General features: G+C 48.8%; 1 protein-coding gene across 2 annotated transcripts in view; it reads right to left on the reverse strand.

The window, feature by feature from the left end:
• The window catches only part of PI4KA (phosphatidylinositol 4-kinase alpha), a 114548-nt gene extending 96553 nt beyond the window's left edge, over positions 1 to 17995 (reverse strand). The window contains exons 1-5 of one of the 2 annotated variants that reach the window (XM_056821355.1): positions 17706 to 17995; positions 6141 to 6257; positions 4491 to 4584; positions 1274 to 1362; positions 274 to 346 (exon numbers count right to left, since the gene is read on the reverse strand). In XM_056821355.1, coding sequence (XP_056677333.1) covers positions 274 to 346; positions 1274 to 1362; positions 4491 to 4584; positions 6141 to 6257; positions 17706 to 17831 — 499 coding nt within the window. In that variant the 5' untranslated portion in view covers positions 17832 to 17995. The remainder of the gene's footprint in view (positions 1 to 273; positions 347 to 1273; positions 1363 to 4490; positions 4585 to 6140; positions 6258 to 17705) is intronic. The other variant, XM_056821354.1, reaches the window with a different exon arrangement.
• Between the last annotated feature and the right edge of the window lie 22 nt (positions 17996 to 18017).

Consider the following 18017-nt stretch of genomic DNA (forward strand, 5'->3'; position numbering starts at 1 on the left):
GGGTGGGTTTTGCTAAAACCAGCCGGTGAGGTAACCGAGAAAAGTCCCAGAATGCCATGCCACTCCTGGAAGTGAGTCTGTCCACAAGAAGCCCAGACTGGCCTTCCAAAAAAGAGATGGGCATATCTGGACAAAAAGGCTGACACCAAATTAAATCTAAAAAACAAAAGTTGGTGGCTATGAGGAAAACTGGCCCCATGGTAACCTTCAGGAAAAGAGGAATGCAGGGCCTAGTTTAGCAGTAATCACCATTGGATGAAACAACAAACGTACCCTTTTCCTGTTTCTCTGAAGCCTGGCACATCCCCAAAAGGACATTCAAAACCTGCAAAATTGTCTCCAAAATCTAAGAGCCAAGAAAACAGACAAATTTAATCCAAAGGTTAGGAGCAACAAGCATTTGTTGATACAGGGGTGGGTGCCCCAGGAGCTCGGTGAGATTCCTGTCCTCTCCTCCCAAAAGAAAGTCCCCCACCCTGGCTGCTTATCTGACTGACCCAACCTTCAAGAGAGTGAAAGTCGCCAAATTGGGGCAGGCTGGGAGGGGAGGGAGGTTAAAGCAGACACCACAGCCAAAGGTAAGGGGCAGGATCCCTCCAAAATGATGAAAAGCAGGTGCATAGGGTGAGGGGTCTTGGGCAATCTTAAAGGCATTACGGATTTAAAGGTCAGAACAGAGACAAATGCTCCCAGTGACAACCCTGGGCCAAAGAAAAGGTTGAATTCAGTTCAGTAGGGGCAGCTAGGGGGGTTCAGTGGTTAGAGAACCAGGTCTGGAGTCCAAAGGTCTTGGGTTCAAATGTGGCCTCAGACATTTCCTAGCTGTGTGACCCTGACACCTGACCCCCACTGCTTAGCCCTTACTGCTCTTCTGCCTTGGCACACATACTCAGCATTGATTCTAAGACAGAAGGGGAGGGTGATAAAAAAGAAACTAAAAATAAAGCAGGGGAGTGCGGAACTGGGTCAGTTACCCTGCCCCAAATTACCGGAGACAAAGGGGTTCCATCCAGAGTGGACAGAACAGCCAGTGCTCCTGGTGGGCAGGCACTGGGGGTGTCTTGCCTTGGTGCCCCTGGAGCCTGGCATGGAGGAGGAGTTGAGTCAGCCTTTGCCAACTGAAAGATGGAGAACGTTAGGGCTGGGTTTCTTACAAACTACTTGTGCCCCAGGAGTCACCTTCAGGCCTGACTGCTCTTGGATGTGGGCCTTGGATCAGCAGAAGGCTCAGAAACGGGCCCCTGGCACGGTCGAGAATGTAAGTAAATCTCACCTCAGTCTTCAGGGCACAATCCCTATAGGCCACATCTGACAAGAGAGTCACCAGGCAGAAGCTGAAGTTCTCTGCGACAGGAAGAATGCCTACGAGACACAAGCATGCCGAGCATGACCCCCAAATCCAAGCTGTGAGCCAGACAGGCCAGGGCCCCGAGGGAACGTTTCTGGGGAAATGTGCTAATGTGCCAGTGGCCCGAAAGTGGGTTGGACTCAGGAAGGACAGAAATTTAACCTGAACAGCCCACCTGCTGTCAGAGACCCAGATGGGAGGATGAACTCCTTGAGCCTCCCAGCACAAGGGCTCTCAAACACGGTGTCCTTTCAGAAGCATGAATAAAAGGAAGCAGGATGAGTGGCAACAGCAACACAGGCCTGGGGCCACCACCAACAGCCAGAGCTGGGCACTGGGTTCAGGACAGGACTGTGGCCAGCTTGGTCAGTCCTGGAGAGCATGTGTGACCGGCCCGGCCTCTGAGAACCAAGGGCACCTCCATGCCCTGCCCCTCCAGTGCAGGAAATTGCCAGGACCTTCCCAGAGGAATAAATATCATGCGACCAAGCAGGGGCCAGGCTCCAACAAGCCCCACATCTCCCAGAAGTGACTGGCAGGACTGAGTGACTAGAGAGCCCCACTGGAGCCTCGATGACTCCCCCCATGTAGGTCACTGCTAGTCAAAGAAACAGTGGAGGCCTCTTGAAGTCAAATGTGCCCAAGACTGTGGCAGCTGCTCTCCCAATGGAGGGACCCCGGCCCAACTCTGGAGCTGGGATATGTATAAGGGACTGGCTAAAGCCAGTCGACTCTCCTGGGGAGGCCAGAGATCACGGTGCTCAGAGCCCAGACTGCCAGATGAAAAAAGAACAAGTGTGTCTGGCCATTCCACCTGGATGGAAGGACTGAACCACATGCAGAGAGAGGAAGCTTTTCCGGCAAGAAAGCAGAGAGGTCGGAGAGAATCTTGGTTGACCTAAGAGACTGAGAACACCCAATCGCCTTCCCGGCCACGTAGTAGGCTGATGGTCTCTCAACTCCGTCCAACAGGCTGCTGCAAATGCCAAGATAAAACCCTGAGCTGTGGATGTCCTGGCAGTCTTGTATCTTGAGCTCACTAGGCCCAACCTGAACTCTTTATGCTCCCTACCAGGGAGAGAGAGGAAAGACCAGATAACACGGGACCTGGATGACTCTGGAAATGCCAGATCCTAAAGCTGAAAAGGGGGTCTAGAGAAGCCCAAGGACTCCAGCTGAAGGAGGAAAGAAAAAGGAGGTAATGGAGATGGTCTCCCGCTGAGGACAAGGAGAGCTGAGTCAAAGGTGGATCACATTGGTCGTATTGACACGGAGCTAGAGAAGCCAAAGGGCTTCACTATGGCGTGCTGAAAGCTCCCCAAGAAGCCAGCCTCGAGAGCTAAAGCAAGGAGCGAGGTCCCTGCCCCCAGAAGGCCTGGCGAGGGGGACACAGTGGGGGACAGTTGAAGAATACCTCATCCCTCTCCAGGTAATGAGGGAAATGGGACGTTCCTTAAAACAACAACAAAGTGACCTCACAGAGGACAGAAGCAGTCCCTCCCAAGGCTGAGATCACGAAAGGGCAAGAAAAGCTTCAGGTGAGCATCAGAACGGGCTGGAGAAGAGTGGCTGGATCTGAGATCAGTGGACCTGGAGGAGAATCCCAGCTTAGCTTCCTGAGGAAATGTCTCCCCTGCTCTGGGCCTCAGTTCCCTCATCTATAAAACAAGGAGCTGAACAAGGAGGGATGTCCTTAGGGAATGTTGAAAAGCCAACTCTCTCCCTAGTAACTTTGAGAGAGGATCAGTGTCCGGGGCTAGGAGGGCCCTTCTCAGGACTCATCTGGGACACCAAAAAGTACAGGACACAGATGAGCTAGAGAAGGGTCATGGGACATTTGGGATGATGAAGGGACTCAAGATCATATTAGCTGAAGGAAGTAGGAACCTCGGGCCTAAAAAAAGACAAAACTGAAGGGGAACTAGAAGAAGAATCAGTCAACCTCATTCAGCTTGGCCAAACAGGGAGCAATCAGTGAGGCAGAGCCCAGATGAGATGATCACTGAGGCCTGACGCCTTCATAATTAGAGCTGTTCCAACATGGAGGGCTGCCTGTGAAAAGCTCCAGGTCTTTGAAGAGAGGCTGCCTGTCCACTCATGCAAACACCCAGGGTTGACAAGATGGTGGTTGAGAAGGCCTCTTCCAACTCTCAGACCCTGGGATTCAGTGACTTAGACTGGAGACCATGATCAGCTTGGTGCTACAGCAACAGAAACAGTACAGGAGGCAAAAGGAAATGAAGAGCTCTGTTTTGAACACATCAGATTCCCCAGGATCCAGCTGGGTCAAGACACCAAAACTAATGACCCAAGGGAGCTACTGCCCAGGGAAGGCTGTTAGTCTCAGAGGGGAGAGGGTACTGGGCCTGAAGTAAAGAAGGCATGGGTTCAAATCCCACTTCAGACACAGACTAGCTGAGTTACTAGCTGGGTAAGTGGGATGGGCTCCATGGTCTGAGACCCCTTGAAACTCAAGAGCTCTATGACCGTGGCCTCTAAAATAATCCTGAAACACAGCGCAACAACCAAAGGCTTCAAAGTTCCCTTAAACTGTCTGGAAACCAAGATAAAAAATGAACGAATGAAGCTATAAATTAAGAAAAAATTATCTCACCACCTTTGATTCTGAAAGGAAAATCCAAACGAAAGAGCCACCTTATTGGTTTCCTAACTAGGAGCTATGTATAGCCTCAGTCTGCTGCCAGAACCAAGCTCAAATCATCTCCATCACAGGAGAAGTTGCCAGGGCTCCAACCCTGCAGGAGGGTCTTTGAGAACTCAGGGTCCATCTTCTGGCCCCCCACCTCACTACCCCAAAATGCAGCATCACAGGACAACTCTGAGAGGAATGGGACAGAATTACAACAGGGAAGGCCATCCATCCACTAAGATCCTGGAAATGCCAGGGGAGCAAATGAAAAAAGTTCCTTCCTTATGGGAGGCCATGGCCAAGACATACTGGGGCAGCAAGCAGGAAGAGGGGCAATGTGCCTAAGAGTGGTAGCCACACACTAATCTGAGCACTCTACATGCTTGGGGTTAGGCTATAAAATCTCAGAGGGGTTTAAGGAGAAAGACCCTAGGAGGACATCCCTTTGTGTGTTTCTCAACTGCATTCAAAGGGAAATAAACAGGATGCCACCTCGTCTTTTCCTCGCGGCACTTTCCTCAATCCAATTCACTTTGGGGAGACCCTTCAGCAAGCGAAGAAGGTAAGGGATGATGTGATCCTTGTGCTGAAAAAGAAGGAAATGCCTGCTGAAAAAGGAGTCAGTAGATCCAACCCCCCCCAACACACACACACACACTGACTGCCCTCATCCTAACCCAGGGACTCACTAAGTCCAATCCACAAACACAGTGCAAGCACCAGCCTCTGGGGACATCTGGCCTACCCTGGGAACCAGGTGCCTACCAAGGAGCTCAGCCTAACTCAGGCATGTGAGGGAGTGCAAGTACCAGTGAGGACAAAGGGAAGGCCATGGCTCCCATACTAAACACTGAGGAAAGCTCAAGATTTGGGGAGGTAGGGTGAGAGGGGAGAGCATCCTAGGCATTGGGAAGCAGAGCCAAAAGAGAGGGGCAATGAGAGAGGAGTCAGATACAGCCAGGAGGCTCAGTGGATTGAAAGCCAGGCCTAGATATGAGAGGTTCAAATCTGGTCTCAGCCACTTCCTAGCTGTGTGACCCTGGGCAAGTCACTTAACCCCATTGCCTGGCCCTTACCACTCTTCTACCTGAGAACCAATATACAGTGCTGATGTAGAATTGAAAATCTGTTACCCTAAAAAAAGAACTACATTTCCCAGGAGCCCACTGCCTTCCTGTCATTACATAATTCCTGTAGATAGGGAATAAATTGAGTGGGCGGTCCTACTATCTCTCTCTTTGGCTTGATGTCACAAGCATGGTGGTGGTAAGTGCAGGGGTTTTGAATAGGCTGACTAGCCATGGGCATGTGGTTTTGTTCCGTATCCCTTTTGTTCCCTTATTTCTAATGATCATTAATAAATCTCCTAAAATAATATTGTTATTATTTGAGATTAATTTAAATTTTTACACTGATTCTAAGTCAGAAGGAGGCAAGCTGGCCAGGGCTGGGGAGCTGAAGGCACCAGGAAAGAACCACCTCTTCCTCAACTAAGAATGGGAGGAGAGCTAAGGAAGTAAGGGGGTCATGAAGTACAAAATGGGGTCACTGCTGAAAGAGAAGGGAACAGAGGAGATAGGGACCTGAAGAGGGGAAAGAAGTATGAGGAGGATAGAAAAGGATATAGGAAATAGTCTATAACTTCAATTTTAATGTTTTAGAGACATTTTTATTCAAATAACTGTCCCCATTGATTAGTCAAACATTTGGGAAGAGTAATTTAAATATCAATAATTTGGGCCTATAAGTCCTCTTAATGACAGAGTCTGACAAACATTCACTCAGACACTGATGATTGGCCTTTAATTTAGGTACGCTTCCTCTCCCTGAGACTTCTTCAGGGCTGCTGGGAAATAAAAGAGCCAAATATCATTTGGTTTTCAGATAAAATACCGAAATACAAGAGCAAAAAGTGTTTGAAATAAAATCAATAATTAGAGTAGCTAAAAGAAACCTACATCTACCATTGAAAAGTAAAAATGATGGATACTGGATTCAAGTTCCACCACACAAAAATATGCGTTGGATGCTAAATTCTTTTGATTAACCTGTCTCCTTGAACCTTGTGACAAATCAGTTCCCCTCTGAGCAATATACTTTATCACCAGATAAATGATCACAGGAAAGCAAGTAAGTCCATACCTGCAGATTTGATTCGATAAGAAAAATACCCAAAGCGATAACCGCATCTCTCCGACGTTCGTCTAATTGGAAAATCCCATGAAAATCAACAGGACACATGCAGAGTAGTTTCTGGACCTAGGAAAAGGGACAAACATGAGTAGAAATGAAAACCAATCATGATTTGGATGGGATCCGAGCTATAGATTTCCATGGGGCTCCCCAGAAAAATTGGGCTATTCACTAGGACGGTTCCATGTAAGAGATCACCTCCTAAATAGATCAGAAAGAAAATCAAATTGGATCCCAAGGAACACTTTGGAAACTTTTTCCAACCAGACAAAGGCCGGGCTATAAATGTCTATCACAAAAAATGTCTATCACTTCCACATCAGTGTGACCAGGAGATTCTGGGGAACTGGTGACAGTTCAGTGAAAGCAGCAGTGAAAGTAAAAAAAAAACCTAGCTTCACTTCTCATCTTATCAAATCACTGCTGGCTGAGAAAAAATAGCTGCTCACACTTGGTGTTGGTTTAAAAACAGAGAAGTAGACAAGGGGAGAATCCAGAACAGGACTCAATCGCTCAACATTGGATAAACTCAAAATCAATTTCCTTAGGAAGAAACTGGTTTGATAAGAAAAAAGTGCTGAAAAACCAGGAAGCAGTCTGGCAAAAATTAGGCTATAAGCAACATCTTATGCCATATCTTGTCATAAATCCAAAATAGATCTAACAAGATCACAACATCAACAAATTGGGAAAGAAGTGGATTGTATACGTCTCACAGAAATGGATGGGAAGTGTATTCTTAACCAAAGAAAGGTAAGAGAATTAGAAAAGATTAAACAAAGAGATTGTATGACATGAAAAAACTTCTGAAGGAAAACTAATGCATCCTGGTTTAAGAAGAGGCAATTGAAAAGAAAAAAAATCTTTGTACCAAAGTTCTCAGATAAGGGTTTGGTATCCAAGATACAAAAAAAACTGACAGACACAGATGTATGACCAAAGGCCATTTTCCAATAGACAAGTGGTCAAAGGACATGAACAAACAGCTCTCATCAGAAGAAATGCAAACTACTCACAACTATAAGAAAGGCAGCTCCACATCACCATTGGAAAGATACTGATCAAAACAACCCTGAAGTTTCATCTCATAGATTTTTTTTTTTGGGTGGAGTTTAAAAAATCCTTGTCATTTAAAACCACTAACTCAGGCTTACATTAATAAATAAAACTATCTACAAAAGACTCATTCTGGGCTTTCACCCCAGGCCTTAAAGACACAATTTGATCAGCCCATGTATGCTAAGAAGTAAGCTTAGTTTGGGGGCAATTTCAATATTCTCCACATTTTTCAACATTTTGAAAATTGTAATTTTTTCCCCTTAGCCCCTCATCAACATATAGAATGGCAGAAATGACAAAAGATAGAAATAGTCAATGTTGGAAGAGAGCTTAGATAACAGAGGGGCACAGAGGTACATTGTTGGTGGAGCTGCAAATCAGTATATACCATCATTCTAGAAAGTAACTTGAAACTGGGCAAATAAAATGAGTAAAATGTCCATACACTTTGACCTAGAGTCATGATGGAGAACTGATGGCATATGTGCCAAAGAGGGTATGGAGAGCCCTCTCTGTGGGCACATGCACTATCATCTGCTAGAGTTAGTTACTAGAAAGGCAGAGGGACTTGGGCAGAGCTGCCGTCTTCCTCTTCTCCACCACCCCTCCCCATCCCTCTGCCCAGAGTCCAATGGGAACACTTCCCCCCATCCGAGGTAAGGGGAAGGGGGGCATCACTTCGTTGCGGGGGGGGGGGGGGCGGGAGAAGGACACAGCATACACTTTCTAAAAGGTTTGCCATAACTGACCTAAAGATTCCAGCACTAGGCAGAGACTCCAAGATCAGTCAGTCAGTCAATAAACATTGACTAAGCATGAGCCAGGCACTATGCTATGAGTTGCAGATACAAATCAAGAGGAAAGACAGTCCCTGCCCTCAAGGAGCTCACTATCCAATCCGGGAGACAGCGTGCAAACAACTGTATAGAAGGAAAAGGATACGCAGGATAAATTGGAGGTAATGGAAACAGAGAAGGCATTGGGATTAAGAAGGCTCCCTGTAGAGGGTGGGATGTTAGCTGGGGACTCAGAGGAAACCAGGGAGGTCAGTGGTCAGCATGGAGGAGGGAAAGCCTTCCAAGCATGGAGGACAGCCAGAGAGAATGAGAGACGAATATACATAATGTATAAGAAGACTAGAAAAGATAAAGCCCCATTTACACCAAAATCCTGATGGCAGCACTTTCTGTAGCAGCAAAGAACTGCAAACAAAGGAGATGCCCATCCTTCAGGGAATGAGAAAGGAGCTGGCCTGTGATCCTGCTCTGAGAAACGATGACTAAGGTGAATCCAGAGAAGCTCGGACCCCTCTACAAGAACTCACGGAGAGCAAGGTCAGGAAAACAACATACACAAGAACTTCAATAACAGAAGGGCAGCCATATAGTCAAATAGTGCCCAGAGTGCTGGACCTCCAGTCAGGAAGACTTATCGTCTTGAGTTCAAAGCTGGCCTCGAGGGAAGCTGGCTAGCTCAGTGGATTGAGCGCAAGGCCTAGAGCTGGGAGGTTCTAGGATCAAATCTGGCCTGACACTTCCCAGCTGTGTGACCCTGGGCAAGTCACTTGATCCCCATTGTCTAGCCCTTACCACTCTTCTGCCTTGGAACCAATGCACAGTATTGACTCCAAGGTGGAAGGTGAGAAGGGTTTTTATTTAAATGGAAACCACCAGAAAAACAATCGAATGCACAATTATAGAGAAAGAGCAGGGCCCCGAAGAAGAGGGAAGAGAAAATAAATTGCGGACTCTTTTGCAGAAGTAGGAGATCCCCGAGTGTGGAAAATTGTAAGTATCTTCTGCCTTCTCCAACACATTGATCAGTTTTACTGATTTTTTTCTAGCCTTCTTTTTTCTCTTTAAAAAATATTCCTTATTCTATGCAATGGCTCCCTTGGAGGGAGAGGAAAGAGAAATGCTATGAGACATCTAGGAAAAGTCAAAAGATAGCCATAGAAATCAGTTTTTTAAATACCAGCTGACACTAATGTAGTGTCTCATTATTCCAAAGAGATTCCTGATCCTCCCCAAAACACCACTAACGAGGCTGAACAAGTAGTATGGTCTCCAGTGTATGAGGAAGAAAAGCTGGGCCCACAGAGGGGAAGTTTAAGATCTTCGGAGGTCCAGGGGACCAGAGCCACTGAAGATGGTGAAGGAAGATGGGGCCCAGGTGGGCTGGTGGCTTCAGCCCGGAGCTGGACACTGTCCAGAGGACAACCATGTCAAGGGGGCAGGGAAGAACGAGAACCCTTTAAAGGCATGCCAAATGATTTTTAAAAAGAATTTTCAATATTCCAAGTCAAGAGTCAAGAACTGAATTAAGATCCACAGGGAAGCCTTCTCCCTGCATGATCTGGCAGCTCCTGTGGGCTCCACTCACACTCCTCCCTCCCAAAGGGGCACCTCCTGCTCTTTATGGCCTAGAAGATAAAAGAGACATTCCTTGCCATGGCCTCTGAAGCCCCCCATGGGCTGACATCCTCCCCCTGCACCTTTCACAACCAATTTCAGTTCCCTTCAGAACACCTTTCTAGCTCCCTGGGAACTCCTTTTTCCTGCCTCACACTCTATTCCCATCATCCATTTCATCTGGATCACACACTCACTTGGACAATAAGTCTCCTCTGTCTTCAAGAATCAGCTCAGGAGCTGTGTGACCCTGGGCAAGTCACTTAACCCCCATTGCCTAGCCCTTACCACTCTTCTGCCTTAGAACCAATACCCAGTATTGATTCTAAGACAGAAGGTAAGGATTTTTAAAAAAGGAAACAAACAAAAAAAGAATCAGCTAAGGAAAGGACACCTAGGTGGTTCAGTAGACAGAGCCAGACCTGGAGATGGTAGGTCTTGGGTTCAAATCTGGTGGGACCTTGGGCAGGTCACTTAACCCCAATTGCTTAGTCCTTACCTTCCAAGCTTTTCTTCTTTGGAAGCAATAGAATTGATTCTAAGACAGAAGATAAGGGTTTTTAAAAAAAGAAAGAAAGAAATCAGCTCAGACACCACCCCCTTTCACAAAGCCTTCCCTGATTTCCTCATAGCTGTAAGGGAGTCCTTCCTGTTGGTCCCAATCCCACAAGCTTTTCTGCTTGAACTCCCCTCCCCACAGATCACTTGCTAACTATTTTTTGGTGGATTATGGCATCCCAGACTCTTGGAAGGGGGAAGGGGCCTCAAAGATCACTGAGTGCAAATGTGAATTGAGAAGACGTGGCTGTGGCCTCCACTACATCCCTGACCGGTGGTCATATCTTAGGCTGCAATACTGAGTTATGGATGGGCCTTTGGAAGGCAGCCTATGGGTTTGGAGTTCTGTGTTAGGAAGTTTCCTCCTTATTTGAGTGAAAATTTGCCTCTTTCTGGCTTTTACGGATTCTTCCTGGTTCTGCCCTCTGGGCTAGGTAAAGCAGGTTGGCTTCCTCTTTCACATGGCATCCTTTCAAAGAGTGGAACAGCTATCACATTCCTTTTAAGCCTTCTCTGTTTCAGGCTCGTTGTTCCTCTCCCTCTCCCTCCTTCTCTTTCCCTCTGTCTCTGTCTCTTTCTCCTTTATACCTTCTTCCTTAGAGTCAACACTACATATCGGTTCCAAGGCAGAAGAGCATTAAGGGCTGGGTGACGGGGGCATTGAAAAGGTGACTGTGGCCACATCTGAACCTAGATCTAGCACTCAAGTCACTGAGCCACTTAGCTGCCCTTTTGTGCCCTCTTCCTTCAACTGCTACCTGTATTCTGTGGCTGAGAGTCCTCTCTCTGACCCGCCCTGAGGCCAGGGACCGGAGCTTTTCAGCCTGGCATTGCTATTTCTCTCCTGGCCCCTTCTACGTAATCGGCTCATCATGGCACTTGAGGATTATGTGAAGGAACTGAGACCTTTTCAGTCCAAAGAAGAGATGACTCAGGGGGCACCTGATGAAGGGCCCCGTGGAGAAGAGAAGAAATTGCTTTGTTTGGCTGGAGAAGGCAGACCCAAGGGAGATGGCACATAGCACAGAGATCAATTTGGGCTGGATGTCAGGTCCTGAAGTGTCACGGATCCGGGTGTGTGCATTCAGGTCTGGTCACATCTATCTCCCTCCTCAGGAAATCCCAAGGCCCCTATGCCCTCCAGGATCTGTCCCAGAAGAGCCCAGGATCCCCCAGTTGGCAAGTTCTTGAGTCAGAATTTGAACTCGGGTATTCCTGACTAAGTCATATGACCAAGTTGCCTCCGAGGGACTCTCAGGCTAACAAGGAATATGAAGCCACATGAGAGTGATCCAAGGTCAAGTCCAAGAGCAAGCCTACTAGGTGGCCAGTTCTAGGAAAACCTGAGAAAGAATTTACTTGGGCAAAGACTAGGAAACATTTCATTTCCTAAGCCAGCTGCTCTCTGGGACTTTTCTCCAAGACCCAAGAAGCTCATTATTGGGAATACCTCATCATCCTGGGGGAGCTAGGTGGCTCAGTGGGTTGAGAACCAGGCCTACAGATGGGAGGTCCTGGATTCCAATCTGGTTTTAGACAATCCCTAGCTGTGTGACCCTGGGCCAGTCACTTCACCCCCATGCCTAGCCTTTACCGCTCTTTTGCCTTGGAACCGGTACGCAGTATTGATCCTAAGATAGAAAGCAAAGGTTTTAAAGGAAACAAAAAGCCTCTTGTAAGATGCCCTTCTTCTCTGGACTCGGCCTCATCACCAGCCTCCACCTCTCTGGCTGGAAGATGGAGCCACAATTGCAAAGCCCGGGGGGAGCCTCTCCTCAATTCTGTACTGCTTCTGCCCTCTTCCCCATCAGGGGCTTCCCCAGCTCCCTCTGTGTGTTGTTGGAAGTCCCTGAGGGACTTCTGTTTTCATCTATGTATCCCCAGCACTTAGCACAGGGCCTGGCCTCTAGGAGGTACTTAGAAATGGCGACCAGCTGACTGACAGATGTCAGCTCCGTTCCAAACATCCTGGCTGACAGATGTGGCCCCGACCCCAAAAGCACAGCAAGCAGTGGGTTCCTCCTCAAAAGCAGGGGCTGCCTTCTGCCTCTCTTTGTATCCCAGAACCTGGCACGCAATAGGCACTCCTCATTTTTCCAGTCTGTGCACACGAGGCTCGCTCCCAGCATGCAGAGGAGGCCGACCCCCTCTCCCCATTCTAAGATATGCCCCAGGGGCCAGCTCTCTCCACCTCACACCAGGCCAGTGTGCACAGAGTCCTCCAGCTTCACTGTCTTACGAGCCACAAAATCCTATGCGTAAGTGACAGTCAACTGGTTGATATTTGTAGAAATGAATGGAAACAACATGACAGAGGAATCACTGGAACCAGAAAGTCCATCAGGGCACCCACGGGATAGATCAACGTTCTCAGGAAACTCTGCTACAGGCATCGCAAAAGGCAGCTGACAATGCCTGGCTCTGGCCTGGCACCACTGGCAGGCAAAAAGGCCATAAGAACCCAAGTGGGCCTGACCCACACATCTACGGGCAGTCATGGCCAATGTGTCCATAATGCCGTACGTACGTTGGTACCCACAGCCTGAGACTGTCACAGCTGTTTGCTCCACCCCCATAACTGTCCTTAGCCATGGCACCTCCTGGGGACCAACGAGATGCCACTACAGGGACCCCAGACCTAGCAGGAATCCTGTCCTTCCTCCATTTTTCTGTCTCCAAGTTTCTCATGTTTTGCCAAGGCTGGTTTTCTACAAGACTACAGACTCATGATCCTCTTCTTCCCCTGTAAACTGAACTCTAGGAACCCAAGAGTCTGTCTTCAGATCTTGTTAAGAGATGTCTATTGCATGGTGGATCCTCAGAGGTGTCCTGAAGTGACAAACTCGCCACGGAAAAGGGAGGGAGCAGTGAGGATGTCCCCCTCCCCCCTGGCAGGAGCCTGTCTACTTCCTCCTAACTACCATCTGCTATTGTTTCTAACCAGGGTTTATCTCCTCCCTGGCCCAGCTCAGCCAGCCCTCTGCCTCCAGTCAAGCATCCCCATCGCCTTATAGGAGCAGCCTCCCCTTGAGGAGGGCCTTGGCTTTAGTTTGCCTCTGATTCCATATGGCCATGCTGCCTCCCTCTAAAAATGAAGGTTTCATGAAGGCAGGAACTGTCTCACTTTCATTTCTGTGTCCCCTATAGCCTGGCACAGAGGACACGTCTAATACTTGCTTGCTGGCTAGGTTTTCAAGGCAAGGGAGATGAGGAAGTGGAATTAAAAGGCCTCCTCCTAGGTCTGCCCTCTCTTGTTCACTCCAGTTTCTCCATCCACAAACATCTGGCATATGCCCAAAATGTGCCAGGCACTGGAGACAAAAAGGCAAAGATAAAGGGATTCCTTGCTTTCTGAGACTTTCGACTCTAAAAGGACAGGCCAGGGGGCATCTGGGTAGCTCAGTAGATGGAGAGCCAGGCCTAGAGACTGGGGAGGTCCTAGGTTCAAATCTGGCCTCAGACACGTCCCAGCTGTGTGACCCTGGGCAAGTCACTTGACCCCCATTGCCTCGCCCTTACCACTCTTCTGCCTTGGAGCCAATACACAGTATTGATTCCAAGACGAAAAGTAAGGGTTTAAAAAAATAAATGGACAGGCCACAAGCACAAAGAGGATACTTTTTTGTGGACTATTTTCCTGAGACCTCCACTAAGTTTCTTTTCCAGTATCCCCTCTTGGCCTGGTGACAGTGGACTCCAAAAGCGATGCTGGTAGGACATAAATTGGTAGGGCCCACCAAAGGCTTCAAGCATCAACTCTGTCCTAGACTATGTACCTGGCATTGAAGGACCAGACCCCAGGAATTCAGAACCACTGCCAGACCACTGATTTTCAACCCAGTCATCCCCAGAAGTTGATCCATTAAAGCCAAGGCAGATTGTAATTTACAGTGGCAGAAGGACTCCCCATCCTCATGGCAGGAATGCTCGAAAGAATAAAGTATTTTCATGGAATAAGTCTGTGTAATTTTAAAATTGCGATGGCTGTCTAAAATTAGAAACACGGTCCCTGCATGTCTGCTCTGCCAGAAATAAGGAAATGTGGGGAAAGCTGACAGGAGGGCCTGTGACCTGGCTCCCTGACTGGAAGCTAGGTTTAGTCAACAGAATTGGGGTGGGGGCATTGGGTAAGCCCACAGAACTCATATGGCCCCCCTGTCCCGTAACACGTGTCTACCCAGATGTCACCCTTCTAGATCCTCTGGGCTTCCAAAATAACCAAGGCCCCATACAGTCAGAAAAACAAAACAAAAGCCTCTGACGTAGAAATGGCAGCTTCTCAGCACCCAGCAAAGGACACAGCATCTGCTGTGTTCGGACTGCTTGACTTCCCTTAATGAAAAGAAATGTGTTCTGATTGACTAGCGAAGTCTATCAAAAGGCCAATGTTTTCAGGCTGAAGTGACAAGGGAGAAGAACCCAGGAAGAAGGCAGACATCAGCAGCTAATAAGTGCCAGCCTGCGGGGGGAGGAGGGGAAACCAAGGTTCACAAGCAGCTTGCACAGGCACTATGGGCCCACCCCAGGCAGGTCTGCATCTCTAATTGCCACGGTGGCATCATAGGATAACTAAGAAAGTTTGTAGGCCACACAGCAAACAGATTTCGACCCCAATACAGTTAAAACCATTTCAGTATAAACCCTCCTCCTTTAGAATGTTTGCCTCTCCCGAGTGACTCATTCTCTAAGAGAGCTGAAGAACCAATCGCAGTCAGAATTATGGACCCTTTCTATGCAATCAGCTCATTTCAGCTCCATATTTAACCCCATCAAGGAGACATTACCTGATGAGGCCTGGGCAGTTCTCAAGTGCAGCTAGTCCAGCCTCTCTGCTGATGTCTACTTCCCTGCCTTGCTCAGTCTTTTCAGTGGCTACCTACTGCCTCGAGAATAAATGACCAACTGCTCAGTCTGGCTCTGAAGACCTTCCCAAGCCAGTACTGATTTGACTCTCCAGCCTTGTTTCATACATATAGTATGATGATCATCCTGGACTATTTTCTGCCTTTGGCAGGTGGCATTCTGTCTTATTCTGGTGGGCTTTTGGATTCCTCCTTCATCTTCTCTAGGAATCCCTATCACCAGCCAGAGCCTGGCCCAGGATGCCTTCCCAGGCCTTCTAAGTCATGAGAGTTCTTCCCTCAAATTACCTTATACTTATTCGTGTGTATTTTGAATCTCCAGTATCTCTACCACCTAGTACATAGTGGCTATTTCAGGAATATTTGCTAAATTAAATACCAAGTACCACAAGTACCAATACCACAAAGTCAGGTACCACTGACTCCCCAAAGTCGTGTGGCATTGGGACTTTATTCAAACCAGAATTTGGTGACTCCAGACAATCTGGGGTTCACAGGGTATCTCGCCATTAGCAAGAAAACCCATGTGCTCAGGCTTGGCTTGTGCTACAGGTGCTTTTCAGTATGGATAAACAGCAGGCCTCTGTGCTCTTGGGAGCCTACGGTTCTCTTACGTTAATGGCCAACAGCTGCTTTTCCTGCTCTACAAATGATGCACCAAGCAGCCATCTCTGATGGCCAGCCATACCTATAGGAGAAAGTACCACCAGCCAAGATTCCTGGCTCCCCTCGTCTGGAAAAAAGGTATTGACCCATGTGAGTGGGAGGGAGTTGGGAATGGGGAAAGGGGCCTGACCAAGGCACCAAAGGGCCCAGGACACCTGGCTTAAAATTCCGCTTCTGACACTTTAACCAGAGGCATGTCACTAGAAGGAGCTGGGCTTCCTTCAACTTACTCCTCTGAGAAATGGGAGTGTTGTAGGGATGTTGCGAGAATCATCAAAACCCTCGTTCAAGGTCAGCTCTTCGGAGGATTCTAGCAGGGCCTGAAACTATCGCCATCCACTGCAGGCCAGCTGCACTTCCATCATGCTGTTCTAGCTTGACCACTCTTGTTACTATAACCTCCCTGAGAAAACGGGTGTCACTACCTTGGCTTCTCTATAAGCCTGGGAAAAGCCTGGACTGACTGGCCACACAAGCATTCCAAGTCTCTAAGCAGCTTATTTCTCAGTGTAAGGTAATAAGCCGGCATTCTGATTCCTAATGCAAACTCGACTGTGAGTGTGGTTAACATGAATCAATATCCTAGGATCCATTTGACCCAAGTCAGGTGGTAAAATATTTCACAACCTTCAAAGCTAATGCCCCAGACATTAGGTACTTGGGGAACCCAGTTGCCAACATGCAGAAACCTAAAAGGGCCTTCCTGGAACTGATTTCAATTTCTACCCATTATAAAGACAGGCCCAAACCTCAGAAATGTCCTCTCCAGATGGTCACACTTCTACCAACTCCTCCTCCTCCTCCAAGAAACATCCTCAGTGAAAAGTGTGCACCCAAGGAGGTGGCTGGACAGACTGAGTTCAAAAAGAGACTCAGCAGGGAAGTCAAACTTAAAGATCTCAGCAGGCTGCAATACCAACTTAGAAAATGACAAATTAACATCACCTATGCCATATGGCATTGAGTTTATTTTGTTTAACGTTTCCCAATTACCCTTTGATCTGGTTCAGTTTTACAAGAGCAAGTTCAACACTTCTAACTTACAGCAATCTCCCAATTAGAGTTATTCCAAGTGAAATGAACTATCTAGGGAAACAACAAGCCCCCTGCAGCCTTCAAAAGCTAAAGAAGCCTATCTGGTGGGTTTGAAGTTGAGGAAATCCTCTTTCAGGTCTGAGTTAAATTTGATGCCCCCTGAGGTCCCTCTCCACTCTGTCTAGAATTTATGGGAGGGTGCTGGCAAAGCCTGCCCAGTATGGAAAGGTAAAGAGGGGCTGCAAATGTGTGCCTTGGAGGGAGGACCCTACTGATCTAACTACTACCCTTCCACCTCTGTCCAGGGGGTTCTGGGCAGTTTTCTTTCCTAAGGCAGGATGAGGAGGAGAAGCTGTCTGCCCAGTGTGGGTGCTGCCAGGAGAACTGGTTGAGTGCCCAGGGCTGCCTGGAAGGATCCTGCCCTCCTTCTCAGGAGGCCTCACGCAGCCCCGAGGCTGGCTCCAGTTTCCAGGTGTTTTTGGATCTCCATCTCCATCTCCTCCTCCTCTCCACCCACAACCGAGCCCAGTCCTTCCCCACCCCCCAACCCCAGGCCCCCAGAGAAGACGTGTCCTTGTCCTAGCATCCTCCCTGATCCCCTTCGACGCAATACGCAGTTCCCGGGCCAGACCCGGGAAGGCGGGCATGGACCGGAGGAGAACGGGCGAGCCCAGGACACCGGACAGACCGAGCCTCTCTTGGCCTCCACTGGAGGAGGGGGCGTTCATTCCGGCCCTCTTCTCCAGAGGACCGGACTTTAAGCCTGGGGCTGCCCGGGACGACCCCGGGGGCAGGATTCCAGCGCCCGGAGCTGGCCTGTAGAAGGTGCCTGGACCGAGGGTCTCTCCGCCGACCACATCCCCCCGGCTCTCTGACAGCCGCGCCAGGCGTTCCCCTCCCCCGCCCCGGACCCTGCCGGTCACCTTGTCCAGGGCCGCGGGTCTCTGCACGGCCAGCGAGCGGGCCAGAGACAAGACTGTGTTGAAGTAGAAGCCGCGGGGAGGGCTGGGGCCGAAGCCTTGCCCCGCGCTGGCCGATCCTGCCGCCATGGGCGCAGCCGAGGAGCACAGCTCCGCCTTTAGGACCTCCGCTGGACAGGGACAGCTCGCGGTCTTTCCTGGCCGGGGTGCCCACAGCGCAGGCGCCAGCGCAGCGCTCGGGCCGCTTCCGGCTAGCTGTGCACGTGACCCGCTCTGTTGTCAAACCCCGGGGGTGGGGTCCTCCGGCGGGCTCAC

Source organism: Monodelphis domestica, chromosome 3, assembly GCF_027887165.1.
Source record: "Monodelphis domestica isolate mMonDom1 chromosome 3, mMonDom1.pri, whole genome shotgun sequence".
Classification (NCBI taxonomy): domain Eukaryota; kingdom Metazoa; phylum Chordata; class Mammalia; order Didelphimorphia; family Didelphidae; genus Monodelphis; species Monodelphis domestica.